Source organism: Fusarium venenatum (assembly GCF_020744135.1).
Source record: "Fusarium venenatum strain MPI-CAGE-CH-0201 chromosome Unknown EDB82scaffold_3, whole genome shotgun sequence".
Classification (NCBI taxonomy): domain Eukaryota; kingdom Fungi; phylum Ascomycota; class Sordariomycetes; order Hypocreales; family Nectriaceae; genus Fusarium; species Fusarium venenatum.
Genome location: NW_027072131.1, coordinates 7,060,074 through 7,087,908, shown reverse-complemented (window position 1 = coordinate 7,087,908; position 27,835 = coordinate 7,060,074). Strand labels below are relative to the sequence as shown.

The following is a 27,835-nucleotide window of genomic DNA, read 5'->3' as shown; positions in this document are numbered from 1 at the left end:
ATTGACCCTGTTTAACGTCTTGCGAATGAGAGTGGTGCCCTAAGGCACATCGTGCAAGTGATAGTGTTAAACAAGAAGCAAAACAAGCAAACCATCATTCGCGACTACTCCATTGCCTAGTCGTACACTATATCTCAAATTACGTAGCAAACTCAATGTCTGTAGTCGTGGATTTTTCCCATTTGTCCTAGACGTATATCCTGCAAGCCCTTGCACCTGACGCCAATCCAATCTGCCTCATCCTTTTGGTTGGGAATGTCACCAGTCGGTTGTCATACATTGTCGCACTTGTCTGCCAATCATTGCCTCCATTGAATCTTGCCCTTTCATACCCATTAACAGGTCGTGACTGTTACACGCCAATTGGCATATTCGGTTGGGAAAGATCTAGTACACCGTCGGTCAAGGACAGTCCTGCCAAGCAAGCGCCCAAAGCGGTAATGGAATATGGATTTACCAGTAACGTCCACCACGATCATAGTCTCGCGGATAGCCACCCTCTCGTGGGTATCCACCCTCTCGGGGAGGAAAATCTCGAGGAGGTCGGTCGTATGGGGGTCGCCCATTGGCATAAGGATCAGGCGGGGGAGGAGGGTAATCGCGTCGGTATGGATCATCGTATCGACCGCGAGGAGGAGGGGGAGGATAATCCTCCATAGGGCGACGAGGTGGGGATCGATAGCGAGCACGGTCGTCGTAATAGTCGCGACGCGGACTACGATCACGGTAGCCATATCCGTCTCGACGAGGGCTATAACCTCGGGGAGGACCGCGGCGGTCGTAATCGTCCACGGGAGGGGGGTAAGGGCGTCGTCCAGGAGAGCGCGATCGGCCGCGCTCGCGAGGAGGCATGTCCGGCTGAGTCTGAAGCGTCGAGTCAATTTACAGTTCTCACAGTTGAATGGGGCTACCTTGTCATACGTCGGCGACACACTGGACTCGCTGGCCCTTAAACTCGCGACCATCCAGCTTCTCGACAGCAGTTCTCAAGTCAGCAGCAGTCTCGAATTCAACGAATCTACAATTCATTAATAATGACCTCGACACGCATAAAACTTAACTCACCCTCGGCCGTTCGAATCACGGCCTGTCTCGGAGTAAACCACGTCCAAGCTGGACTGACGTGCAAAGTCCTTGAGGTCCTATTTCCAGAATCCACGTAAGTTGCTGTCCAGGAAAGGGAAACGCCGGAAGTCCATGTAATGCACAAAACGAAAGCGCAATCCGTCAAGACAAGAACCAGGAAGCAAAACCAGAAGAGCGGGAGGGGGTCCTTGATTGTTGTCCCCTGGAACTAATCCCGGTGCAGTTCCAATGGGTCGAAACCAGAAAAGCCAGAGATGCGCGCAAATCACAAAGGGAAGGTCCATGGAGTCCAGCGATCAACAACGGGGAGGATGAACAGACCTGCCAAGAGGTATCATTTGGTAGTCCCGTAATCTGCATTCGATGAGGGGTTCGGCGAGGCCGAGGCGCAGTGCGCTCATGGTTGCCAAAATTGCCGCCCTCGCGATGCCGGGAACCACGGGCGAACTGGACGGTAAGTCGTTCCCCCATGAAATCAGAACCATCTTTCGAAGTCGCGAATTAGCCAGGAATGAGGGGGATGATGTTAAACAATAACGTACGGAAAGCTGTCAAAATTGATTAGCAAGAGTCACAACGAGAGGGTCAATGATATGACTCACCTGGAACAACGTCGCGGGCATCCATTGGGTCCTTGTACTCGATGAAACCGAAGCCGTTCATAAGCTTCACTTCGGTGATTTCTCCAGTGCCATGAGTCGCGAAGTGAGCCTCGACGTCGGATTTGGTAGCTGTTGGGCAGCATGTCAGTGGGTTGACTAGGAGCGTCAGGGCGATGAGTCCGGACCATTGCGAGGGAGGTTTCCCAAGTACAGCCGGGTGGCTGATACCTCCGTCATGTTGCCGGTTGGAGGAGGACCGTAGTCAAGCGAGAGATGGGATCCAAAAGGAAAGCGAGGTGCAAAAATTCGAAGTATTGATCTAGCCAGAGAGATTCCAGAAGTCCAGAGCCAGTTGCGCGCGATGGACCAAGAAGTACAGAAAACGCGGGGTTTTCTTAGGTGACGAGTAGACGAGGATGGGTGATAATGAAGATATGTTGGTGGAGAGGAGAAGAGTGCGACATGGACAAGCTAGACTCTAAACCTTACGCGACGAAGAAGGCTGGGGCAAAAGGCGGACAAGTCTGGCAGAACACCAGATCGAGAAGGTGCCCCGGATCCCGCTATCTCGGGCGCTGAAGATGCTTTGTTAGCGTCACATGCGAACGCCTTTGCCTGCATTAATGCTGCTGCACGCTCATGCTAGGCGCTGTAAGTAAGTGCCCGGCTTGTTGGGATTGATACTACGTAGGAGACTTTAAACTTTATAGTTGATCTTTATCAGAATGCAGAAAAACCAGCCATTGTCATTACTATTATTTCATAGCCTCCTCATGAATCTATGTTACTAACTCAATAACAGCATAAAAAAGGTTTCGTTACAGACAGGACGCAAGTCATTTTTCGCCAATTACCACATAATTTTCATCTCAGCCCAACTTGATTCCTTGTCAGTGACGCCCAACGCCTTGCTGCGCACTCTATCATGTGCTTGGTGGAGAATAATAAGAAGAAGATCTTTTCATTAGGGCCTTACGGTTCCTCGAATAGGACCGAGACGATTTCATCAATCATAGTGAATGCGAGGTGTGCACTGTGAACGAGTTAGCCAAGTCCTCTCTCATACGAGACGATTTCCTAATCAAATGACATACTTCAACCTCGAGTTATTCAACGTCGCAAAGATACGACGACTCGCTGCTTGCGCATTGACTCTTCCCACAACACTGCCAGCGAGATCTGGCACCAGTGTGGCCAGCATCAGACTCGCCTCAGTCCGTGTCTTTTTCTTCTCAGCGGCTGTTCGTGGTTTTCGATCACGTTGCATCTCTCCTCCAGGCCACAGGCTGTCCTGAACCAAGCTGATACATTTGAGAACATTGTCGTCTTGAGAAAGCATCTTGACATTATCCCGCACTTTTCTCTCAATCGTACCGCCAAGAAGTTGTTGCAGAACAACTACGACAGCTCTTCCGCGGAGCCAGTTGTTTCCCTTGTTAAGCTCGAATATCTCAAGGAAGATGTCGCAAATCGGTTTGATGAACGGTTCAAGTTCCTTATTCTCAAAGGCGTTTAATTCAGCCTCGGCTTCGGCGGCTGGAAAGTTCTCTTCGTCGACATTGAGTGGAACCGTGTTGAGCTGGTTTGTAGCCGCCGCGATTAGACTCTGGCCAGCCTCAGATATCTGGTCCAGAACGGGGATGTTTCCAAGAATATCGTCCATTCCATCTGCAACAGAATCATACAGCCGCGTCATCATATCCTTCTTGTCTTCGCGATCCAGAATATCTTGACCTTGTGTTATCACACTCTGCGAAAGGAATGCTCTGAGCTCTCGGCTACGGCATGCTTCGGGCAGTAGCAGTAGATCTTGCAGATACTGCTCGAGAGCAGTTCGTCTCTTGCGTAGAAATTCGCTTTGGAACTTCATAACCATACGTCGCCGAGGAAAGTCAAGATTCCGGACCGACGGGTAACGGGACCGTAGCTTTTGGTGAAGTTCGTGGAACTCGCTGTATCGCCGCGAAATCACCCATGAAGCCGCGGGCATCTGCTCTCCAGCATTTCTTTGCACTTCGATAACGTATAGGGCAAACTCTCTGCCGTCTTCTTCTCTTCCGACCTGAATGGATTTGATCCTGATAGTGGAGCGGCCGTAGAGACTATTATCGCTCTCTTGGATGACATACTGCTGACGTTGAAGCTCCTTGCGCCTAATCTCCCTTTGCAAAGACGCTTTCGACTTCCTAAGGATGCGTAGCTCGGCAGTGTTGTTTGTCAACTCTGCTTTCCGCGTTAGGGACTCCACGACCGCCTCCTGTGCTACCAGGCGATCAATGTCATTAGAAAGAGCAGTGATTGCTTCGGCTAGTCCAAGATCTCCTGGTGCTGCTTCGTGCACTTCGTCTTCATCATCAGGTGGCGGACCTTCGTCTGGATCGCCGTCATCAGGGAGATCTTTGTTATTATCACCAAATAGATCATCATCAACAAAGACGCCGATTCGTGAGGCCGCACTGACAAGACCAAGCGACGAAAGGCTTGGCTTTTCTCCTTCTTTGAGCAAGGCGCCTGGTCGCACTCCCATGTCAAGAGAGCCACGATTGGATTCGTTGTCGTGACCTGAGAAGAGGCTCGACGTATTATCATCGATGCCACCAATACTACCAATGCCACTGTTTTCGAAAAGGGACGCGCGCAGATCCTCAGCGGTCTGTGGACGATCATTTTCCATGATGTTTGTGAGCGCTTCCTCCACTGCCTGAACAACCTGAGTGTCCGGCAGTTGTTGACTGTTTGTCTCTGCCTCCAGGCTTTGCACAGAATCTCCCAAGCCATCGGTATCAATGTCGTCGTCGTCAAACAGGGGAGTAGAAGAGCCCTCGTCAAGTGAGCGTCTAACTCGATGACCAAGGCCGTTGCCATTGGAGTTCAGAGATCTGAGGTCCGAAGCAGATCCTGTACGTTTGCTCGTGTTGGATAGTTGTGTGGTTAACCGTGAAACTGGTCTTGGCTTCGCTGGCAAAGTCTTACTAGATCGACCGGGCGCCAATGTTTGTGCTTCTGGTTGAGGTGTTGATCGGAGGGTCTGGATATTGGCTGCTTCCTCAGCGGCAAGACATTTATAGAAGAGGTCGGATTTCTTGAAACCGTGGAAGAAACGCTCGCGCATCTCCTCCAAAACTGCACTTTGAGCTTTCAAAATAGCCTGTCGGGCTCTGTAGTACTGCATCGGCGTGGCTGTTTTCCCTGCCTTGATAAACTCTTTCACTTCGTTCTTTGAATGGTCCGGAACCTTTAACTCAGACCTTGATAAGTATGCTTGATTTATCTGCTGTAAGTCTTGACGATCCGCGTCAGTCCACATAGGGAGCGTCGATGGCAGCTCATCGTCCGGGCCATCTTCCTCCAGGGGGCTTCGGAAACCGTCGACAACAAGCCAGAACTGTACCAAGGGCATCAGATTTTGACGATCCATGTATTCCATAAAATAGGAAAGTGCTGAAGGATCTCTCAGGAAGTCCACCAAGGGCGCGCTTTCCAGCTTGGACTTTGAAGAAGTGGATGGTACAGGCAATGGCCCAGGTGGACGGCGTTCACCACCAGCAGCAAGGTGAGTCACTCGTTGATCGAGTAGCCTCTTTCCCATCTCCAATCGACGAAGGTAGACCTGGTCCTGGTTATCCTGAGAAGAATCCCTTTTGAGTTGACTGGCAACTTCGCTGCGAAAACGGCGTGCATCTGACAGGTTGTTGACCTTCCGAATAGCACGGATGAACTTTTCAAACTTGCGCTCGCTATCGCCTGGCGCAACTCTAGGCATAGACGCTAGTTTGCTGGACTTTGGCGTAGAGGGAGCATGCTGATCCAAAGCTGCACGAAGCTTGCGTACTGTTGATCTGTCTTGCAGCATTGAACGGCCCATATTCTCCATTAGTTGATTCCATGTATCGGGCTCGGAAAGAAGTTGAATCACGGGAAATAACACTGCACACCCAACAATCTCGCGAATGATGATGGAGACAGCTCGACTAGACAACATGTTCTCCGGAAGAATTTGTGGCATAATCTTTGCGACAAGAGATCGCAGGTAGTCTTGTTGAACCATCTTGGTATCGGGAAACGACAATGACGCAGCAGGGTGTAGGCGTCCATCGCGGAATTTTGAAGCAATAGCGAGGTCGAGTTCTTCGGATTCAGTAACTGAGCGGTTAAGCTTCTTCCCCCGTACTGATTTCTCTGCTTCGTAGAAATCTCGAAAGTGGGCGGTGAGGAGAGGAACAAGACGACTAGTGAGGAGGTCCGCCAGATCCTTATCTCGTAGGATATCACACAAGCTCAGCAGCGCCTCGCGCACAGCTTTGTCGACCTGGTTCGTAAAGGTCGGATTGCGACTTATATTGGAATACCAACTGCTAACAAAATCGCGGATTATGAGGCCGAGCAAACCGTCGATAGCTTTAGAAACGCGGGGTGATTCGGGTTGTATTTGGGTTGGAGTATATGATTGTCGCTGGCGCAGCGCCTGCACCTCTGATCGCCATGATTTTGGATTTAGGAAGGTGACGCCATTCGGTGGCAGGGTTCGGTCGTTTGGGCGTCTCGAGACAAGGAAGAGGCCGGCCAAGAGAAGGACGAGGGTGACGAAGGAGCCGGCAACAAAGGCATGGCCTGCCCAGCGGAGAACGGGTGACCAGCTCGCAGCAAAGCCCCAGGCTATGAAGGCAGCGAGTCCTGCAACAATAACATCTCTACGCTTGAGGGCCATCACCAGGATGTTGACCTCAAAGCCACATTCTTGAACGAAGATGGACGGGTGTAAGTAGTAAAGTCGGTGATGCGATAATAGGTAGTGGAGGTTAAGACCGGGACTGGTCTAACTAACTTAAGGTGAGGTGGCTGTCGATTACAGCGGAGAAGGATGCTGTCATTTTGTTGCTTGACCCCTGTCAAAATAGTCTGCGGGACAAGGAACCCTGGACAGCACCCCTCACCTCAGTGATGACTGGCAGTCTGCAGGTACAACTCGATTGATGGTATCAGAAAAGTTGGCCGGTAGAAGCATAAGAGACGAAATCAGTAGGTCAGTTTATGCTACTTAAACTATACCTCTTACCTTACTTGTTTCTATACCCTAAGACTTGGGAGGCCAACTTTTCTGCTACCCACTAGATTCCTTATGGCTTACCACATTAGTTATGCGTAAGTCGTCTTGTTATTGATAAAGAATGGGATGTTCATATAACCAATATTGTTACCCTTATTACCAGTATCGCTAAGTTAAATTCTACCACGGAGGATCCTCAAGTCTTCGAAACAACGCTACAAACTTTTGTCCGTTATTTCTAGTAACCTTCTTGCTTTCTTCGGTTTCAGTCGACATGACATGGACACACTCGTCCGCCTCTTCCTCTTCCTTGGAAATCCTCTCGAATGCAGGGTGAGCCTCGAGATGCTGAACCATCCACAAATGCAAGTCCTCAACATCGGTAATGGTGTAGACGATGCCACCGGGTCGGAGCGCATAGGCATACTCCGAGTTCAGCGTTGTCGACACAATTCTGGCCTTGTGCTTCCTGGCCTTGAAGTGAGGGTCGGGAAAGCAGATGAAGATCTTGGACAGCTGGGCCTTCTTGAAGAAATTGGGAAGGAACTTCATCGTGTTTGCTCGGATGCAGGCAACGTTCTGGTACATGTTGTCCGAGTTTTGTGATCGCAGCGCTTTTATACGTTCTTGAACGTATCCTGCCACTTGTGTACGAATCTCCAGGCCTACTTTTATCAATACACATTCGCTGATAACCATTTCGCACTCCACTTACCAAGTGTGAGAGTGTTTGGCAACTTGGGAGCCAGAGCAACCGTAAGACCTCCGAATCCGCAACCAATATCGACAATCTCAACATCTTTTGTCAGACGAGGAGGCTTAGAAGAGTCTTCTGATGTTTCCTCTTGAACATAGTGAGGAAAGTATGGAGACCAATCCATGTCATCTGGTGATTTGGGGCTGTCGCATGTTAGTTATAATGTAATTGAAACGGATTGAGCAGTCTGCATACTATTCTAGCATATGGTCAGAGAAAGGATTCGCATGCGCTCGCTGGCGATAGAACTTTTTGCGCGGCAACTGAGTAACTCCATCCTTGGTCCTCTTTATGCGATCTGTCTCGCGGCCTTTTTGCTTATTTGGAAGGTCTGCTGTCATGGTTGCTGCTGTGATGATGCTGTTAAAGTACTTTCCATTTTCCAGTGATAATTTGTGAGGCAGATGAGGATGAAGCTTTGCGCATGGCAGAATTAACCATTTTGGAAGGCGGTGAAATATGCTCAGCTCTGCATTGCACATGTTAATTAAGGCGGAAATAATCCCTGTCTGCTGGGTCACGATAGATGGAGCATCGACCTCCCTGAAGCGAAGCTGCCTCGGAATTGTGATTCTGCCATCCACAACATCATTCGCTTTTTTCTCAAGTCATGAGCTTTTTTATTTCGAAGCAATCTGTAGCGCTGCCCGGAATGTCTGTCATGTCCTCTGAAACGTCATGGAACCTATTCAGTCCTCTAATGCCTGAGTACTCCTCTATCGTCAACTTGATCTCTCTTGTCTGTGTAAGTGCTGATTGACCTGATTACCTTTGCGCTTGCGACTAATGTGCGGATAGCTCGGCCTAGGTCTTATGTTATTTGTCCCCGTCATTCTTCTTGTGATATTCGACTTCTGTCTTTGGACGTGGAGGAACCTCTGTAACGATAATCCTCCACCGACTGACGAGCCCAATACTGTTGTTACAACGAACCCACATGCTGCGGCGATAGCAACAGGAATAGATAAAGCATCACTTTAATTGTTTACGGCGAAACACAACAATATGTTCTTTTCTCTTCGAAATTGCTGGGAACTCAAACTTGGCGCTTTTATTTTTGGCTATTTTATTTCAACATTCATGCAATCTGCGACAAAACCTTGATCAGATCAGCGGTGACTCCCATGGCGGTCACGTCACCTCCAGCACCCGCACCCTGGACGATCAGGGGGTTGCTTCCGTATCTCTCAGTGTAGAAGCTGATAATGTTATCGCTACCCTTCAGGGCAGCAATGGGGTGTGAGCGATCGAACTGCTCCAGGCCGACCTTGACCTGCTTAGAAGCAGCATCGATGCTTCCAACGAATCGGACAACCTTGCCGGCCTTCTCAGCAGCAGCCTTGGTCTCCTCCATCTGAGAGTCAAAGGCAGGGAGCTTCTCGAGGAACTCGTCGCCGCTGGAAACAGACTCGAGCTCCTTGGGGATAAGGCTCTGCACGGGGAAAGAGGTGGGAGACTCGACGGGGATTCCAGCCAGACGAGCGAGAATGGTCAGCTTTCGGGCAACGTCAAGACCGTTGAGGTCATCTCGGGGGTCAGGCTCGGTGTAGCCCAGAGACTTGGCCTTCTTGACCTCCTCAGACCACTTGCCGCCCTGGCCCTCAGTAGGAGCAAAGGAGTTGAAGAGGAAAGACATGGTGCCACTGAAAACACCCTCAATCTTGGTGACCTTGTCGCCGGTCTCAACGAGATCCTTCAGGGTGGAGATGACGGGGAGACCAGCACCGACGGAGGACTCGTGGTAGACACGGGCACCCGATGACTCGGCAGCTGAGAAGATGTCTTGCCACAGCTTGTATGATCCAGAGAAGGCCTTCTTATTGGGTGTAACAATGCTGATGCCTCGGCTCAGAGCAAGGGGGTACAGCTCAGCGACATCTTGAGAGCTGGTGTTGTCGACAAGAACGGTCTTGGCGGGGGCTTTGGAAAGGTACTCGACGACCTGAGCGAGAGCGAGCGGGGCCTTGGACGAGGAACTGAGAGTGTCAACGACGTTCTCGAGGTTAATGGGAGAGTAGTCGTCGTTGTAGATGGCCTTGCGGCTCGTGGCAATGTAGGCAAGGTTCAGTTTCGGGGATGGCTTTCGAGCAGCAAGGGACTGGAGCTGGTCGATAAAGGCCTTGCCAACACCTCCGGCGCCTGTTGTTGGGACATTAGTTTATAAAGTTGTGTATTTATAGTTTCGAATGTTTCAATTACCGATAATTCCGATGAAAACCTGCTTGGTAGCGGCCATGATTGCTGTGGTACTTGCAGAACTGTTGATGAAGCTTGTGAAGGAATAAAGTCAAGCTCCGATGGCGGGGCACTCAGGACAGTGATTTGAGCACGCAACAGAACCCCGCGGTGGATTACCCTACAATCGGAGGCACTTCAGGAATAACCAATTGGGTTCACAATTAATTGATGAGTCCACTTTGAATATGATAGGCAGACGTTGTAAATCATGATATTTTCAGTTTTCATAGTATGTATTTATTTATAGTGATTGGAATGTTGACCCGGCTGTCGATGTTGCTGTTCAAGCCTTGGTGGTGATTGCCTCAGGTTGAGTAGCAACGGTTTTGTTTGACTGCCCATGTGGCATTGCGTTCGTCTTGGTACTTACTTCATCGCGATCATCAACAACCAAGTACTCAAAAACACATACGCGAACTATCGAATACAGACAAAATGCCACAGGACCCGAATCTATACGGACAACGTCCTACTAAAAAGCCGAAGCGTGATGCAACATTATCTACTTCGCTTGATTTCACTGCTCAATTGACATCATTGATGTCAAACTCCTCATCAGGCGCGACATCAGCTGGCCGGTCTCGCTCTCAAAAAGAAGGCAAAGATGACATATTCAAAGGCTCAAAACCCAAACGAAGCAAGGAGTCTGATGGATCAAAAAAGCTGCAATTAAAGGAGGTTACTGGCACAGAGGAAGAAACTCAAGAGTTGGCACGCGCCAAGCGACGAATGGAGGAAAAGGCACGTCTTTACGCAGCGATGAAGCGAGGAGATTATGTTGCCAAAGAGAATGAAGCCGCGCCGCTAATAGACTTTGATCGAAAATGGGCGGAAGGAGAGGAGACAAAGGAAGACTATGAGACGAGCAGCGATGAAGATAACGATGAGGAAAGCAGCCAGATGGTCGAGTATGAGGATGAGTTTGGTCGCGTACGGCAAGTCACCAAAGCAGAAAAGGAAAAGTTGGATCGCAGAGCGCGACGCGGTCTATTGGGAGCCGAAGAACTCGAACGCATGTCGGCAAGACCCAGCGCGCCGGGCAACCTCATCGTGGGAGACACAATACAATCTATGGCTTTCAACCCCGACGACCCGAACAAGATGGAAGAGCTGGCGCGGAAGCGAGACCGCAGCGCAACACCACCGCCAGCGCAGCACTACGACGCAGATTGGGAAATTCGGACCAAGGGAACAGGCTTTTACAAGTTTAGTCAAGACGATGAGACCCGAACAACGGAGATGGAGGGGCTCGCGGAAGAGCGGCGTAAGACGGAGGAACAGCGACGGGTGCGTGAGGAACAGAAGGAGGCTAGAAGACGGGAAATTGAGAAGCGAAGGGAGGAAATGGCAACTCGGAGAGCCAAGAAGCAGGCTGATTCATTCTTGGATAGGCTGGACTGAAGAATGGAGATCTTGATGAGGAATCAAGATATCGGACGTCGTAGTTTTCGAAGTCAATTCCGCTGTACGGAATTGAGATACCACTTAATATGAGGATATGTCGTCGAGCGGAGTCCTAAACAGGAGGTTCCGACGATACCAACATCAGGCCTAAACTGATTGAGTCGCCATTTGCGCGTCCCGAAGAATTTCCAATCTGGGATAGAAAAGTCGAGATGCTTTGTCAGTTGGTCCTGCAGACATTCGACAACACCCACTTCTGCTTACTAGCCTGGAGAAGCGTCTTAACTAGCTGGGTTGTGATAGGAAGTTGAAGATAATCTCAGAGAGGGTGGTGTTGAGAGTTAGGATTTAGAGATAAGAACCAGGAACACGATACTGATACGCAGTGCAGAAAATCGATTTTCAGGACTTTCCCATCCATGTAGTAGAATCCCAACACGAGTGGGCTGAACTCATGAGGGCCTCAGATTCAGCCCATGTCCACCGATTACTGGTCTATGAATGGTTCGACTCCAACTAGGGTAGCCTCCCTGCCTCAATACGAAATGTGTTGCTGCGGCTAACATGAAAAGAAAAGAGGCATTTAATCTGACACAGTGTGATGGAGTTGAAACATGGGGACAATTCCTCGTCCACCTACTGTAACAACGATCGGATGGGACGGCTGAGACGGTAATTTGCTATGCCTGGACCTACGAATTTCAAGGACTCTCTATCACACTAGGACTGGAACATGGGGAAATTGACGAGTAAATTTCCGCCGAATTTCTTGACCGATTCATGGCGCGCAGGGCACGGCAGCTGGATGGACGGGCCGGAAGGCATATGTAGGCATATACGTAGGCAGACTGGTAGGCAAACTGAGACAAAGAGTTGGGAACGAACAAATAAGAGATGCATGTGTTGTACAATGTATGGGCGGCACCGTTGACTTGCACCCCCTATTCAGAGGAAGGATTCGTTGTCCTATTTTTTCTCTCTTTTCAAACATCCTCGTCAGCTGCAAGAATTCGCGACATGAGACTGGTTTATTATCGTCGTCGTCGTCGTCGTCGTCGTAGTTGTGGTATGGGACAATAAGAGGTTGGAAACACGAGCCCACGGTTTTAGTACCCGTAGATAGATGGTGATTGGCAGGTTCTTCAGCAGGTCAACAGGGCGGAATGGAAATTCGGCCAATAGAGAGTTTAGAGGCAGGGGCATTGTCAGTTGCTTACGGAGAGTAATACGCTAACTTCTAAGCCTACCTGCGCCAGGGCAGCATATTAGTGTTGGTTACAGTGCAACAAGAGGTCAAAGACAACGATAAGAATAATGGCGCTCAGATGGAGCATGAGAGTGAAAACACGGGGAAAATAGGATACCAGGGCGCCCCATTTGAGACTTGCGTGGTCAAATTGAGTCCTCACAGTACCTTGGTATCTATATATGGTTCTGTGATGCGATGCGTTGTGCTGGCTGTGCTTTGCTTTGCTGTACAGTACAATGCCGTACAGGATGAACGGTGGAGGCTTAGTCCTAAATTCTGGCATTTTGGTCTGTCGCAGGATGCGCCATGTTGAGAATTGGTTGCACCAGAGACATTCGGCCAGTCCTAATTAAGCTTTAGCACGAAAAAATGTGACTCATTGCCCGACCCTTGCTGACCCAAAGGGCGCACTTTTTGGTAGGAGTACTTGGCAACGCAAAGCATCGGCTAACGAGGAAAAGCCCCATCTGAGGCAATAATTGTTAGTGTCAACCTCAGGCCCGCTATTCTGGGTTTGTACCTCGCACAAACCCTCGTCCTGATTGCTGCCTGAGAAATACAAATTGTCCCCATCCGCCCATCCTGAGGCTTTCTTTTTTCCCTCTCTTCCTTTCCTCACCCCAAACTTTTATACAAACACAATTACATCAAGATTTACAGCCCAAGGCAATCAAGATGTTCTAAACAACCCCCCTTCCCCGTTGTTCCCCCCAAGCCTCAGTCAAAATTACGTCTCAGGACCCTAACAAGTTAATCCCCACTCTTCAACCAACCCGTTCAGCTCACCTCACGGTCGACCTGAACTTCAGCACTGCTTTGAATAGCTTCGGCTCCAGTTCCCTCACAACCGCCAACATTTCAGGCCAAGACTTCCCAGTCTTCACCACGGATCCCCAATCACCATGGCTTCTCTCCACCAGTCCCAGCCTGCCGGCACAATCCGCGCAACAGTTACAGAGTCCCGAATCACCGCGTCAGGACTTTGTCTTGTTCGATCAGCCCCCTAATCGCTCTACAACAACATCGCTGCCAAACCAGCGTCGTCACTCGTCTCATCTGCAAAACCGCCAACAGCCTGTCTCCCCTGCTGTTCAGAATCAACGAGTAGCCCAGTTGCTCCAGGCTTTTGGTCGTCCTTCGTCTACTGTAAACAACAACCGCCCCACGAACCAGTTTTACGCTTCTTCGGCCCCTTCGTCATCTACTGCATTGAACCAGCAGAACCGTGCTGCTCGACCCCCAGTACCTCTTTTTTCCCAGAGTACAGGTAGCGTCCCGCAACAAACCGCCAGGATGATGAACGCTGCAGGTTTGTACCCCTCTGATGAGATATCTACTAGTTCCACAAGCTCACCATCTTCATCAGACGTCGAACTCGAAGAGTTCACTGCCTTCGAGGGCGGGGCCCACACGGCCTTTTCCTCACCTGCTGTTGCTTCTGTCTTTGACTTTAGCAGCAGTGCGTCTAGCTCTATTGCCAACTTGGCGACCATCTCGCCTCAGGATCTTCTTGTTCAAGAACCTTTCATGTCTGCTCCCAACTCGTCGGCCCTCACGGCTTTGACCTCTCCATCCATCTACAATGAGTCTCCGGACTTTGACCAGTATGATGTGTCTCCCAACTTTGGCAATGCCGATTTCGACACACCTGCTGGAGATTGGTTTCCTCTGTTCCCTACGGAACCCTCAGCTGTTCCCCAGCTGAGTGTTGAGACCTCTCCTGAGATGAAGTCTGATGAGTTGGACTCTGATGCTCAGTCTCCTCCCATGCCCCGTCGCAAGTCGGGTACATCGCCTTCCACTCGCCACTCTTCTGTGGCTGGTGTTAATGCCCGCAAGCGAGACAAGCCTCTGCCTCCCATCATCATCGATGACCCTAGTGACATCATTGCTATGAAGCGTGCTCGTAACACTCTTGCCGCACGAAAGTCTCGGGAGCGCAAGGCAATGAAGATGGAGGAACTGGAAGACAAGATTGCCAAGTTGGAAGAAGAGCGTGATCACTGGAAGAGGATCGCTCTTGCGCAATCAGGTGCGCAATAATGGATTAAAAGTGGAATTACTTTCTTTCGCCAATATCGGGATATCGTTGGTTTCGTTTATTGAGTTTTAATCAAGTTTCATTGATTCCTATCAGTCAAATCAGTCAATCAAATTGTTTATGAATTAATTGTCCATCACATGTGAATATTGAGTCTCTGGTCACTACTTGTATCTTTACATAAAGCCCATTGTTGCCCCTTTGCTTGTCTCGACCGACTGAGGTCTCGCAACACAGTCAACTAACTGTATCAGTGCGTAGTCATATTCTATTTGATGTACCCGTAAACCAACAAGTGATATCGTCAAGATGCATTTGATGGAGTCAAGGTGGCCAAAATGCACAGCCCAGTAGGGCTGACCAATACCATGTTTTGAATATTGTCTAATTGTTCACCGTTGATCAAAGTAAGCCTGAGAAACCCAATTAAAGTAGTTTAGTCAAATCATACATAAAACGTAGTCAGCTTGACGTATTGTGTTACATTGCATTGCCTTGTATCTATCGCCATCGGTCAAGCCGAGATAAACTTCACCCTTGTACTGCGGCTTATTAAAATAAGCATATTTATCCCCAGTGAGCCGCTAACCTATTGGTGCAACATGATGGACCTGATCTCTTGGCAAGGCATTTATCATCTTTAATCATGAACCCGCGCGGCCGATCATGTAATCTTTGCAAGGTAATATAGGGCTGGAGGCTTGACCTTAATCTCCCAATTGTATATATTTGCTTCTTGTACTACCAACCGACTTGGTTATTTTAGGATCAGAAACCCGTCGTCATATCTTCTTTCTCAACATAATTCTCTAGTATCAATGACCATCAAAATTCTATCCTCATGGCAAGCCAGACACAAAAGTCGGAGGCTCTAGTGAGTGCTCCAGATGTCGAGTTCACTGAAAGAGTCAGTATTCCCTTTGCGTCTTTGGCCAATCTAACATGTCATATAGTCCCGCGATGATTCACTTCCCAATTCGCAAGAGGCAGACGAGGTTGAGGGCAGATTTAAGAGAGATCTTGACGTTACCCAAGATGACTTGCTTGAAGCAAGGGAGATTGCGGCAACGCTGTCTCTGGAACATGTCCACAAAGTGAGAATTTCGAATCTCTTTACTCACCTTGCAGGAATTGACGAGCTATAGATGATGAGCAAGGTATACAAGCTTCACAAGAGAGATCCCAACTTTCCTCTCTCAGTCATCCAAAAGATTGAATACTTCCTAGGTATATTAACCCACAAGCATCCAAACAACACACACTCACATATCACAGACCAAGATGATGTCTTAAAACATCCTGAACGACATCAGACACTCATAAAAGAGATAAAGGTCGAGGCAGCGTTGATCACACACAATTCACCATACGCTGAAGTCCGCGCCGTGGTCGATAACCATGATGACCCAAGCATGCCCTGCTCCACGATACGCGCCTGGTTCATCGGTCTTATCTTCTCCTGCACCGCCTCCTTCATCAACAGCTTCTTCGAGATCCGTCAACCCACGATCGGCGTCAGTTTGGCGGTGCCTCAACTCCTGGCATACCCTTTTGGAATGTTCCTCGAGAAGATTCTGCCCGATATTGGTTTCACTCTCTTCGGTGCGCGACACAGTCTCAATCCTGGAAAGTTCAACAAGAAAGAACATATGTTGATTACTATTATGTCGAGCATCTCTATGGGAACGCCATATACAAACTACATCATTTGGATCCAGTATCTTCCGCAGTACTTTAATCAACCCTACGCATTGAGCATGGGATATCAGATCCTACTCGGTCTTTCCAGCAAGTTCATCGGTTATGGACTTGCTGGTATTTGTAGACGCTTCCTCGTCTACCCTTCATATTGTCTGTGGCCAACGACATTGGTATACATCGCCCTCAACACGGCACTACACGATGAGGGAGACGTCCCAGTGCCGGGTCCCTTCAAGAGGATATGGAACACATCTCGCTTTAGATTTTTCAGCATAGCCTTTTGCGCAATGTTTGCTTACTTCTGGCTACCCAATTATCTTTTTGCTGGCCTGAGTTGGTTCAGTTGGATGACCTGGATATCCCCCAACAACGGCGACTTGGCTAATGTTACGGGCGGATATACTGGCCTGGGCATCAATCCCTTCCCAACGTTTGACTGGAACATAGTTACGCTGGGTTGTGATCCTCTCATGGTGCCCTTCTTCGCAACCTTTAATCTATTATGTGGCGCACTGCTGACTTGCTTTGTTATACTTGGCGTTTACTACGGGAATGGCTATAGCACTGCTTATCTGCCCATCAACTCGAACAGAGTGTTTGATCACTTTGGGGGGCTGTATAACGTATCTGCCATCATTGATGAGCGCGGTATTTTTGACTCTGAAAAGTACGAAGCATACTCGCCTGCATTTCTGTCAGCTGCACATATTAGCTCTTACATGTTCTTGTTCTCCCTCTATACGGCTGCCATTACCTATGCTGTGCTATATCACCACCGAACAATCACCATGGGGCTCAGGGGATTAGCTGACAGTTTCCGCCCGTCAAGGAAGAATGAATCTGAGGATGAGCAAGTAATGGATGCACACAATCGTCAAATGAAGACCTACCGCGAAGTCCCCGAGTGGTGGTACTTGGCATGTCTTGTGATAGCTTTCACTGTAGGCGTTGTCGGTGTATCTCAATGGCCAACACACACCACACCCGCAGTCGTGCCTTTCGGTGTCATCTTGAGTCTGATATTTGTCGTCCCTGTTGGCATTATATCAGCAACCACTGGAATTGGCGTCTCACTTAACGTCTTGTCCGAATTCCTCGGTGGTGCCTTTGTCGAGGGTAACGCCATTGCCATGTGTTTCTTCAAAGCCTTTGGATACAGCACTTGCGCTCAAGCAGTCTACTTCAGTGCAGACCTAAAACTAGCGCACTACCTCAAGATACCACCACGTTTTACCTTTTGGGCACAGATGGTCCCCACGTTTGTGTCGACGCTTGTTTCCGTCGGTGTATTGCAGTACCAGATAAGTCTGGAGGGCGTGTGTACACAGGATGCTCCATACCGTTTTATGTGTCCTGGCATGAACAACTTCTTCACTGCGGCTGTGCTTTGGGGGACTATTGGACCTAAGAAGTTATTCGGCCCTGGGGGTCAATATGTCGAGGCTTTGATGGGCTTCCCGTTTGGCGTGGCTATCGTTCTTCTCTTCTGGTGGCTTGGGAAGAAATACCCAAACATTAAGTTCATACGGAGTATTCACCCAGTTGTTTTTCTTGCGGGAGGTATGCTCTGGGCGCCTTACAACATCACTTATATCTGGCCTGCTGTGCCGATTGGCTGGCTTTCCTGGATGTATATCAAGAAGCGATATCTCGCATTCTGGGCCAAGGTATGCTTTTACACAACAGTCTTGTTCGAGTACTAATGGTTTCTCAGTATAATTATATCCTCTCTGCCGCTTTCTCGGTCGGTATCGCCATATCTGCACTGGTTATTTTCTTTGGCTTGCAATATCACGACATCAATCTTGACTGGTGGGGTAACAGAGTTCCGTACGAAGGTTGTGATGGGACTCAGTCTTGCTTTCTCAAGACTCTTGCTCAGAATGAGTATTTCGGTCCTCGAATAGGAGATTTCAGCTAAAAACAATTTGAATCAAGCACAATGAAGCATTGTGATCACTAAGACACTGCGAGGAATGGGGTCTTTTCAAGAGTGGGATGTAAAAGAGCAGATGTTCTATTGATGAAACGGTATATAGAAGACAAAACGCCATGGCTAGACAAATGAACACCAAGGGAAAATGCCAAACTCATTTAATAACCGCATTCATACCCAGGTGGTGCGACACAATCCGGGTTGAAGCAAGACATATCATACCATCTCCACGCTGTACTATCTCTAGCTTCACGAATTTGAGGTCCATCGAGCAACTGGCAATAGGGTCTGTTGTAATCAGACTCTTTGTAGCCGTAGACAACAACCTTGCACCCCTTCTTCTCACCACAGCTCTGTCCACACGTCTCGAGGCTGTCTGCATCACCTTTGCCGAGAAAGTTGGGTTTTCTGCCACCGCTAAGACCCGTGTTGCCACACTTTCCTGGGGTGGGAGGATTCTCGACGAGAGTGTAGCGGAAGCAAGTTGGCTTTGGTGGTGGGTAGCCTGATGTCGCTGATGATGTTCCATATGAGGTCTTTGTTGACATGGTTGTCGGAACGGAATATGGGATGGATGTGATTGTGGATGACCCCGAGGCGGTAGTTGATGTAACTTGAGTGGTTGAGGGCTGTGTAGCTGTAGTTGAAGGGACCGAGTTGGTTGTGGAGGAAATACCCGAGCTTTGAGAAGTGTTTGATGACTGGGAAGTTGAAGCACTGGATGTTCCACTAGGTACCGAATAAGGCACTGATGTGGATGTACTTCCTCCGGTGGAAGAAGTTCCAGTGGACTGTGTGGTAGAGCCGCCAGTTGATGTTGAACCACCAGTGGTAGAAGATGCAGATCCAGTTGAAGAAATGGTCTGTGTAGTAGTAGCTGAAGAACTGTCAGACGTGGTGGAAGTGCCAGTCTGTGCAGTTGCAGTTCCAGTTGTAGTAGAGCTTCCAGTCTGAGTCGAAGAGTCTCCAGTAGATGAGGAAGCACCAGTTGTGGAAGATCCAGAACCAGTTGTGTAATCTGTCTGAGTAGTAACAACCGAAGAGCTACCAGTCGATGACGAAATAACAGTCACAGAAGTTACCGACCCGGTTGTAGTAGAACCTCCGGTCTGAGTCGAAGATCCAATTGTAGATGATGAAGCACCGGTAGTAGAAGACCCGGATCCAGTTGTAGTCTGGGTCGTAGCGACCGAGGAGCTACCGGAGTTCGTGGAAGTACTAGGAACGTAGGGAATAGAAGTGGTCTGCGAAGACTGTGTCATAGTGGAAGTCTCGCTTCCGGTGGTACTCTTCTGAGTAGTGGAAGAACCCTCACTTGTAGCTGAGGTTACTGTAGTAGAACCAGAAGTGTTCGATCCTGATGTCTGAGAAGTACCACTGCTAGTGGTCGTCTCTGATGATTTGCTCTGGGTGTTTGTAGAGGTGAAGGTGTCATATCCTGTGGTGGTGCTTGAAGAAGCGGTAGTGTCACTTGAGACAGTAATGCTCGCTGTAGCCGAGCTGCTTTGAGTGCTGGTGGAAGCTGATCCAGTTGTGGTATCAGTCTTTCCAGTATTTGTAGAGATCGTGTTTGTAGACACTGTATTGGTAGAGAGAGTGTTGGTGGAAGCTGACCCAGTTGCAGTTGTGGTCTCGGTCTTGGCAGTGAGAGTGCTTCCAGTGTTTGTAGAGAGAGTGCCTGTAGAGAGCGTATTGGTTGAAACTGATCCAGTTGTTGTCTCAGTATTTCCAGTATTGGTAGAAGCCGTGTTTGTAGAAAGAGTGCCTGTAGGGACTGTGTTGGTAGAGAGCGTATTGGTGTAAGCCGATCCGGTTGTGGTATCGGTCTTTGTAGAGGATGCGCCGGTAGAGACTGTATTTGTAGAGAGCGTATTGGTAGATGTTGAACCAGTTACAGTTGTGGTCTCGGTCTTTGCAGTAAGGGTACTTCCAGTGTTTGTAGAGAGTGTGTTAGTCTCTGTGGTACCAGATCGTGTAGCAGATGTGGTAGCAGTAGAGGTCTGTTGGGTTGTGCTGAAAGCACCAGTTTGTGTTGAAGCAGTGTCAGTGCTGCGCTCAGCTGTGGTAGAGCTTCCCTTGGTAGTAACAGAAGTATCCTTTGTTGTATCGGTGTTAGTTGTGGTTTGTGTGTTGGTCATGCCAGAAGTGGACAAAGAAGATGTTGTGGAAGAGCCATTTGGTATGGTTGTGGTGCCTGAAGAGGCTTCGTGAGAAGTAGTAGCTGAGGATTGCTCTGTTCCAGTAGATAGACCGGTGGTCTTTGAAAGAGTGGCAGAGCTACAATCTGAACCATAGCATGGTATAGAAGTGGTTTGGGTGTTTGCGGAAACGAGAGTGGATGTACTGCCAGAGTTGCAATACGGACCGTAGCATGGAATACTGCAGTTGGGGCCATAACAAGGAATAGAAGTGGCCTTGGTTGTTGAAACGAGAGTGTTGGAACTACAGTCTGAGCCATAGCAAGGCACAGAAGTAACTATTGTAGCTGAAGAAGTGACAGTGGTGGTCTTGGTAGAGAGTGACTGGGGTACCGGATAGGTAGGGATAGTGGAACTGGGTGAGCGAGGCTTGCATGGGCCTGCTTGAACACCGGCAACGCTGTAGGAGGCGATCAGAAGAACGAAGGACTTTGACCAGGCCATTTTGAAAGAAGTGAGTGAATGAATGGCCGAACAAGAGAGTGATGATGAACCAAAAGGACCCCGGTCTCATGAACCATATATACTATTTCTTTCATGCTTTCTATCAAACAGCCGTGACTCTTTCTCACTTACACCATATGATCGACTGACTTACGTCACACACACTCTTCCTTCTAGAATAAAAAGAAAGAATCCACCATTTCATGGCCTTTGACCAAATCCGGCGTCTTCTCAGCGCCCCAAACGTTGGAGTCAAACGGCTCTCCCCAATGGAAAACGTCACGACCCTGACGCTAAATCCATCATAAGTATAGTCTCCCTTTCTGTTTCGAAACGATATCGATCTAGACGCCACGGATCTGTTTTCTTGTGGCGTCAACGCCTTTAACGTCTCAGCAGAACACCGCGAAAGAGAAAGCAAAACGGTGGCTTTAAGCTTTTCCAACGGGAACCATGACGCTCTCTCACAAAGTCGGTCTACATAGTAAGCTGGTGTTCATGATGAAAGAGCGGTGCCTGGTTCCTGGGATTGCCGTTGTAACCGTGCAAGAAAGAGGCGTCCGCCACTTGGTCGATAACTTTGTTTCCACCTAGGGCTGATTTTCTTTGGTCTGATGATACTTGGTTACCTCTATGGACCTTTGTTAGGCAGTTTGGTTAGTGGAGAGGGTCAAACGATGGCTGTAGACTTGGGGAGGAGAGTGACGGTCATGACAAGATGCCGAAGAGGGTCGGACATGGATGTAGACATGAATCATGTACGTGCAGCTGTCACTCGGGATCTGTATCCGCACTGCATGATCGTGCATATAATGACAGTCCGGGTTGTTAACATTGTATGATCAAGATCTTGTGTCCCTGTTGATCGATCTATGAAAGAAGAGGGTTGCATCTTGTTTGTCTACTTCCCCAAATCAACAAAGAAACAGTCACATCAAAATCCCATTGGCAGCAGTTCAATAGCAACCTAACACTGACTCTACGCATACAATACATACTCTGATAACCCTTCATTCTGGTTCATAGTGGTGTCCTCGAAAATTGAACTAGCGTCTAAGCTGCCTGGCTTCCTCATCCCATCTTACCCACAGACTGCCGTGACATCCTCCCCTCCGCACTCGAGACTATTTTAGTTTATGCAAGGCACAGACTGAAGGCGGTAAAGGGCCAATATTACGCCTTAGGTACGATCTGCTGGTGCTGCCTTTGCACTGGGACAGACTTGTGCAGCTGCAATCGAGGCTAGTTTCCGTCCCGACGATCCTGGGGTCTATCAGATGACTCACAGACATTGATTTGATACGTTGTTTATTTGTCAGTTGCTTTGACAGGAATGTTACATACTCTAAGCGTGCTTTTAGTAGCTGAGCTGGTGGTGGGTGGTTGATTGCTGACAGGATGTTGGTGTGGGATAGTTATTGTTGTGACACTGCCCAATAATATTAGCATCTCGTACCTTGGCGACAGACAATCACAAAGAAACGTGTTTTAGTTCTGATTTAAATAGACGGTAGATTATGTTACTCAGCCTATCGAAATGATTCAATCTGTCATCAGCAACTGTTGCACTTTGATCCGTATAGTAGTCCATCTCAAAACAAGTAGTATAACTCAGATAATTCATATGTTGAAGAATGTGCGATACATCGGTCGCAAAGACCTGAAAGATTCTGTATTCTCGACTGAACACCCACTTGTCAATGTTGTTATTGCATATGTGTTGTATGACATGGGAACAAAGACTACTCAATGTGCATTCATCTTGCTTGGGTAATGTCAGTTTAAGTCGAAACTAGGGTTGTACTAAACAGGCTACCAGAAACATGCAGCAGAAATATGATATAATATAGGCTAAAACATATTCAACAAGAACCTATCTGCATCTTTCGTTTAGTCAATTAGATGGTGTTGGTAGGGTTGGTAATTACGTTAATGTCTACTGTATATTGGTATAGGGTAGTCATCTGCGTGAAGGTCATGGACAAGCATCAAATACACTCTAAGATTAACCTACCTATTAACCTTGATTGTCATGTGCTTCTGGTTTCAGATAAATGTACCCGTATGATATGACACCCTTGAAAGAGAAATGATACGCACAAGTTTCGTCTCGAGTTACGAGTGCATGAACTCGAAGTGTAGGATCTGAAACTTGATTACTTATACCGGCATCTTGGAAACTGCCAGGGACAGGGCAACATTCGATCTGGTTTCAATATGTGATTATTTTATTGATGCTCCTTTGAAGGAGCAGATCGAAGACTGTGTGTTGAGATGACTACACAGTATACAAGGTTACATGATCTGCAGATATCGACTGAGGACCCAAATACTGACAGAAGCATCGTTGAGAGACCAGTAGAAAGAACCTGCCAAGATGAACATCCGTAAACGTCAAGGAAAGATCAAATGGTGGACTCTAACAGGTCGATCACTTCGTATATGGTCCAAAGTGGCGGTGATTTACAACCAATGCGTCAACATTGAAAATCTTAATCTCTCACATGAAAAAATATTCTGAAAAAACCGCGCGTCAAGGCTTGGGTTTGTTTCTCCCAAGGGATATTCAGAGGGTTGAATGCCCTTTAGTAACATGATTCGTCGAGGTTCTCCATTTCTGAAACTGAGGATCGGTTAAAAGTCAAGGGGTGGAGACTCGGCATTCGAGAAGGGTTAACGGACAAGAGAAAGATTCGGATAGTGTTTTGTTATGAATAGAGTTATGTCTTGGTTGATCTGATGATTGAATCAGTAGCCCTAATTTGACTGTCTTGACATGACATAGTTTCACTTGGCCTTGTCACGTTTTATGCAAACAATACAATTTATGAGGAATGGGGAATGTGTGACGGAGTGAAACAAAGGATGAACTAAGAGAAACAGATAGAGTGGTGCAATTACATAGTACCAACAATCTATAGCAGAGTTGGGCCTCAATTAATATATTAGATTCTACTGTAATAAACTGTCAATCATGCAACTAGAGCACGTACTTGACCGATATTCAGGGACCACCCATCAAGCGACCCCAGATCCAGCCCAACGTTACATATGAGAGAAGAGGCTCAACTTGGGTTAGAGCTCGGGATGACCTAGGCTAGACTGGACTAGACTCGAGATGATTGCTCTGTAGGTCCAGGTGACATAAAAACTAAAGCTAACCTAGACTGGTCAAGAAAAAGAGTAAAATTAGAAGTCGATTGTGGCGCGCGCTGATCTACTGTTACTGTTACTGTAACTCGTGATATTCTCCAATAGTCTACTGGTAGAAGGGAATGACAATGGCAATAATGTCAACTAGCACTGCTACTGTACCAACTTGGATGGATCATATCAAGTGAAAAGCTGATATCCAAGCGGGTCATTTTCGGTCTCAACCGTTGGTGAAGGGCAAAGAACAGACTGAAAGTAAAAGAGATATGGGGAATGCTGCTCGCTAGCAGTGGAGAAATAAGATGAAGTTGTTCTGTGCTCGGCTCTAACAGTCGTCCACCAAAAGAATATGACGCTCTGATAGTGTATTAGCCTGCCAAGAGAAGAAAGCAATTTGCTATACGAAGGACCCGATAGATTGGGCAAGTGACTAGTGACATACGCCAAGAGTTGGTCATCTCGTGTTTGCTCTCTTGTCTCTATGGAGATGGTTAATCAAGAGTCAAAGCTGAGGTTGATGTACATACGAACTCGGGACTCCCTTGATGCGTGATACAAACCGAGACCCTGGGATTCAAGGGATGAGATTGTCTTGCAGCAACATGAACACCCAGTTAGCCAGTTCCCTAGCCTAGTCCAGCCCAAAGGTAGCCCAGCTTTCAGGGGTCCAGCCCAGACTAGGCCAAGATAGTGCCGAGATGGTCTGCGCCTCTCGTCTCCTCCGTCTGTCTTTGCCTCTCATCCATCCTCCCCTGTTCTTCCCCATTTCCCTTATCAGAATTGCCCGCAAAACTATCGGCAAACGTGCCGAGAAACTTGTGAGTCTGGATGTTGTACCTATTTTTACGAAATGTGACCAACATTGCTACTCAAGGCTGGTAAGTTTCGTATTTCGCCATGTTCTGGAATTCCCTCAGCCTCTTCATTTTTTTTTCTTGACTCGAGGAATTTTAGTTGGTTCAGTACGAAACCAGTTGACGAATTCAAGACGGTGCGTGTCAGAACAGGGTGATCGTCAGGAACTCCTCGTCTCTGACTGGTTGGCTTCTGCATGAGGTAGGGAGTTTCACAATGAGATTCGTCATGAAATGTTTTGGAACTTCACGGATATCGATACTGTGAGAATCTCACTGACAATAATAAATGTAAATACATATCCAAGATGTTCTGGTATGTAAACTGCTATACGACAGACGAGAAAAAAGACGTCATGGCTAGCACGGTTCGTCTAAACATTATCCACATTGCCACACTTCTCAGAAGATCATCACGGATTATTAACAGAATCCGATTGTCACTCGACATGGGTTTGAGCTGTGAATGACCATAGAGCCAAGAAGCTAAGATTATCTGTACGAATTCGTATCTCGCCCAGTGACTCCCTACCCGAACCAGCCCAAGCGACTGATAGGCAAGCTCAACATATCATTTCGTCTATACACTTTTACTGAAGCAAGATACGGTACAGCCAGTCAGTGAAATAGAGTAAAGTTTAGGGGAGTTGTGTAACTCTATGTGAGCCGACAGTGACAAGTGGCTTAACCATAAACTGTCAGCCTTCAGAGTACGTACCTTATCGTGTCAGACCATCAGCTGTCTGAAGCTTTTCCCTCTTTTTCTGTGTCTCGTTCGAAACCGGAATGTCTCTCGATTCTGTCTTCTCATGACATGACAGGGGGCTTACCCTTGGCCCTTCTTGGCGGGAGGGCCCTTACAAGGATCAGGGCCAGGGGTTAAAGAGATCCACAAGATCGAAGCGCCTTCAGACTCTAGTCTTGTCTTGTCTCGAGACGCCGAGACCAAAGGCGTTTACCATTAAAACATTGACTGTTCCCTCGTTTTCTTTCTCAGCTTCATAATTGTATCTATCTATCTGTTTATCATCACTCACACGCTTTTAATACTCCTCTCCCGTTTTCTTTACAGCACTGTCATTATTAGACATCAAATCACTATCGCTAAAGAGGTTTACACACTATCGCTCATATAAGTCGTTGTCTCTCTCGCTCAGACGCTACTTGACCACAGCTCGAATATATAAGCAACACATACACACAACATACACACAGACACACCAGCAGCAATGCTCACAAAAGCCTTCACTACTGCCGCCATGGCTTTGGCCTGCGCTGGCATGGTTTCCGCACAAACTTTCACCGAATGCAACCCTTTGAAGAAGAGTAAGTCAACTATCCATCTCATAACTGCAATACATACTAACATCTCATAGCTTGCCCTCCTAACCCTGCTTTTGGAGACGCCAAGGTCGAATGTGACTTGGCCAAGGGCGAATGCGGTGCTTTCCACAACATGATTGCCACAGAAATCAAGTACAGCGAGCGAGGTGCTCTTTTCCGCATCAACAAGGAGACCGAGGCTCCCACAATCCGATCAGACAACTACCTCTTCTTCGGCCGTGTCGACGTTGTTGTCCAGGCTGCCAAGGGTCAGGGCATCGTTACCAGCGCCGTTCTTCAGTCTGATGACCTCGACGAGGTGGACTGGGAGTGGGTTGGAGGTGATGATGCTCAGGTCCAGTCCAACTACTTCAGCAAGGGTGACACCACCACCTACGACCGTGCTCAGTACCACGCCGTCGCTGCTCCTCTGACCACTACTCACAAGTACTCTCTTGAGTGGACATCCACCAAGATCGACTGGCTCATTGACGATGTCGTTGTTCGAACCCTCAACGCTGCCGATGCCAAGGGCACCGCCGGTTTCCCCCAGACCCCCATGCAGGTCAAGATGGGCACCTGGGTCGCCGGTGGCAAGAACAGCAACGAGGGAACTCGAGAGTGGGCAGGCGGCTACACAGACTTCAAGCAGGCTCCCTTTGATGCTTACTACCGCAGCATCACCATCGTCGACTACGCTGGAAAGGACGCCCCTGGCCAGAGCTCTGGTGCCAAGGAGTACGTCTGGACCGACAAGTCTGGTGACTGGGAGAGCATCGATGTCAAGAAGACTCTGTCCGATACCGACGGCGAGGACAAGACCAGCGCCAGCACCACTGTCACCAAGGCTACCCAGACTGCTCAGCCTACCAAGACCAAGACCGCTGAGCACACCTCCACTGTTATTGAGACAACCAGTGCTGTTGTGACCAAGACCAAGACCGCCGAGCAAGAGTCCAAGACTCACGAGACTCAGACTGAGTCTGCCAAGGAGACCAAGGAGACTAAGATCACCGAAGTTGCTACCACCTTCTCCACTGCCACTGCTGTCGCCAGCACCACCGTTGCTTCCGAGGAGGCTGCTGCTACAGCCACTGAAGATTCCAGCGCCAGCCCTGACTCTGGTGTCAACTCTGGTGCTGCTGTTGACAAGGGCACACCCTCAGGCTCTGCCACTGAAGGAGCTCCTAGCGACACTACTCCTGTCCCTGTCAACTCTGGCTCTCGCATGACCGGAAGCATCATTACTGCTTTTGCAGGTCTCGTGATCGCCCAGATCCTCATCTAAACAACTTCACTTGCTGATTTTGTTACACTTCTTCACTCGGGGGTCCCGAGAGCAGACCATTCTAATTACACCCTTACTTCGAGTCGATCCTTACAATGCTTGCCAAGGCAACCCACAAACCTCTTCGTATCACTCAGGGTGAAAAAGAAAGAAAGAGACGGGCCAAAAACATAAAAAAACGCTAGAAAAAAACAGGTTTACATGGAAGAGGGCTCTTGGCAAGCAAACATTACACACGTTTTTAACAAACCTACCGTTTTTTTAATGAGGACCTGCTCTCTTGTGTCCGTCTGCAGCTCATCACCCAGCACTTCCTTGGCTATAGGCCAAGGAAATTGGGTTTGGCTGTTTGCGGACAATGACGGGATGAACGTTTTTGCTTCTATACGAGAGAAAAGAGTTTCTACTAGAGATGGACATGACTGATTTGACATTGACAGATGGAAAAGAGACCATGTATGGCTTGGATGAATTACTACTACTACTACTACTACTACTACTACTTTTTGGCATT

General features: G+C 48.3%; 8 protein-coding genes across 8 annotated transcripts; 5 read left to right on the top strand and 3 right to left on the bottom strand.

Moving 5' to 3' along the window:
- Positions 1 to 453: 453 nt before the first annotated feature.
- Positions 454 to 7,833, bottom strand: EDB82DRAFT_433546 (PXA domain-containing protein; the record flags this gene model as incomplete). Its single annotated transcript, XM_065607729.1, has 10 exons — positions 454 to 864; positions 922 to 1,018; positions 1,066 to 1,142; positions 1,408 to 1,571; positions 1,689 to 1,909; positions 2,665 to 2,721; positions 2,783 to 6,499; positions 6,947 to 7,403; positions 7,451 to 7,635; positions 7,688 to 7,833. The coding sequence occupies 10 exons, from the start codon at positions 7,831 to 7,833 to the stop codon at positions 454 to 456; spliced, it is 5,532 nt and encodes a 1,843-aa protein (XP_065464240.1).
- Positions 7,834 to 8,144: 311 nt separating this feature from the next.
- Positions 8,145 to 8,473, top strand: EDB82DRAFT_528086 (uncharacterized protein; the record flags this gene model as incomplete). The annotated part of the gene is made up of 2 exons (XM_025728864.1): positions 8,145 to 8,237; positions 8,291 to 8,473. 2 exons carry the CDS (start codon positions 8,145 to 8,147, stop codon positions 8,471 to 8,473), a joined length of 276 nt encoding a protein of 91 aa, XP_025583189.1.
- A 97-nt stretch (positions 8,474 to 8,570) lies between these two features.
- On the bottom strand, positions 8,571 to 9,728 carry EDB82DRAFT_528085 (homoserine dehydrogenase-domain-containing protein; the record flags this gene model as incomplete). Its single annotated transcript, XM_025728863.2, has 2 exons — positions 8,571 to 9,631; positions 9,692 to 9,728. 2 exons carry the CDS (start codon positions 9,726 to 9,728, stop codon positions 8,571 to 8,573), a joined length of 1,098 nt encoding a protein of 365 aa, XP_025583188.1.
- Positions 9,729 to 9,877: 149 nt separating this feature from the next.
- Positions 9,878 to 11,522, top strand: EDB82DRAFT_276791 (uncharacterized protein). Its single transcript, XM_025728862.2, has one exon. The coding sequence runs from the start codon at positions 10,166 to 10,168 to the stop codon at positions 11,129 to 11,131; it is 966 nt and encodes a 321-aa protein (XP_025583187.1). The 5' UTR covers positions 9,878 to 10,165; the 3' UTR covers positions 11,132 to 11,522.
- Positions 11,523 to 13,382: 1,860 nt separating this feature from the next.
- EDB82DRAFT_539679 (cross-pathway control 1) lies at positions 13,383 to 14,554 on the top strand. The gene is made up of 2 exons (XM_065609314.1): positions 13,383 to 13,692; positions 13,750 to 14,554. The coding sequence occupies exons 1-2, from the start codon at positions 13,677 to 13,679 to the stop codon at positions 14,424 to 14,426; spliced, it is 693 nt and encodes a 230-aa protein (XP_065464239.1). The 5' UTR covers positions 13,383 to 13,676; the 3' UTR covers positions 14,427 to 14,554.
- A 292-nt stretch (positions 14,555 to 14,846) lies between these two features.
- Positions 14,847 to 18,133, top strand: EDB82DRAFT_276795 (OPT oligopeptide transporter protein-domain-containing protein). The gene is made up of 5 exons (XM_025728860.2): positions 14,847 to 15,331; positions 15,378 to 15,518; positions 15,570 to 15,651; positions 15,700 to 17,792; positions 17,840 to 18,133. The coding sequence occupies exons 1-5, from the start codon at positions 15,266 to 15,268 to the stop codon at positions 18,044 to 18,046; spliced, it is 2,589 nt and encodes an 862-aa protein (XP_025583185.1). The 5' UTR covers positions 14,847 to 15,265; the 3' UTR covers positions 18,047 to 18,133.
- On the bottom strand, positions 18,003 to 20,723 carry EDB82DRAFT_559996 (uncharacterized protein). Its single transcript, XM_025728859.2, has one exon. The coding sequence runs from the start codon at positions 20,701 to 20,703 to the stop codon at positions 18,220 to 18,222; it is 2,484 nt and encodes an 827-aa protein (XP_025583184.1). The 5' UTR covers positions 20,704 to 20,723; the 3' UTR covers positions 18,003 to 18,219.
- Positions 20,724 to 25,504: 4,781 nt separating this feature from the next.
- EDB82DRAFT_539676 (concanavalin A-like lectin/glucanase domain-containing protein) lies at positions 25,505 to 27,820 on the top strand. The gene is made up of 2 exons (XM_025728858.2): positions 25,505 to 26,036; positions 26,087 to 27,820. Exons 1-2 carry the CDS (start codon positions 25,940 to 25,942, stop codon positions 27,319 to 27,321), a joined length of 1,332 nt encoding a protein of 443 aa, XP_025583183.1. The 5' UTR covers positions 25,505 to 25,939; the 3' UTR covers positions 27,322 to 27,820.
- The last annotated feature ends 15 nt before the right edge of the window (positions 27,821 to 27,835 follow it).

Bases quoted from the DNA above. Each gene is read 5' to 3' on its own strand.
- EDB82DRAFT_276791 (XM_025728862.2), top strand. From the start codon at position 10,166: ATGCCACAGGACCCGAATCTATACGGACAACGTCCTACTAAAAAGCCG.
- EDB82DRAFT_539676 (XM_025728858.2), top strand. From the start codon at position 25,940: ATGCTCACAAAAGCCTTCACTACTGCCGCCATGGCTTTGGCCTGCGCT. The intron at 26,037-26,086 runs GTAAGTCAACTA...AACATCTCATAG, and splicing joins ATGCAACCCTTTGAAGAAGA to CTTGCCCTCCTAACCCTGCT.
- EDB82DRAFT_559996 (XM_025728859.2), bottom strand. From the start codon at position 20,703: ATGGCCTGGTCAAAGTCCTTCGTTCTTCTGATCGCCTCCTACAGCGTT.
- EDB82DRAFT_276795 (XM_025728860.2), top strand. From the start codon at position 15,266: ATGGCAAGCCAGACACAAAAGTCGGAGGCTCTAGTGAGTGCTCCAGAT. The intron at 15,332-15,377 runs GTCAGTATTCCC...CATGTCATATAG, and splicing joins ATGTCGAGTTCACTGAAAGA to TCCCGCGATGATTCACTTCC. The intron at 15,652-15,699 runs GTATATTAACCC...CACATATCACAG, and splicing joins AAAGATTGAATACTTCCTAG to ACCAAGATGATGTCTTAAAA.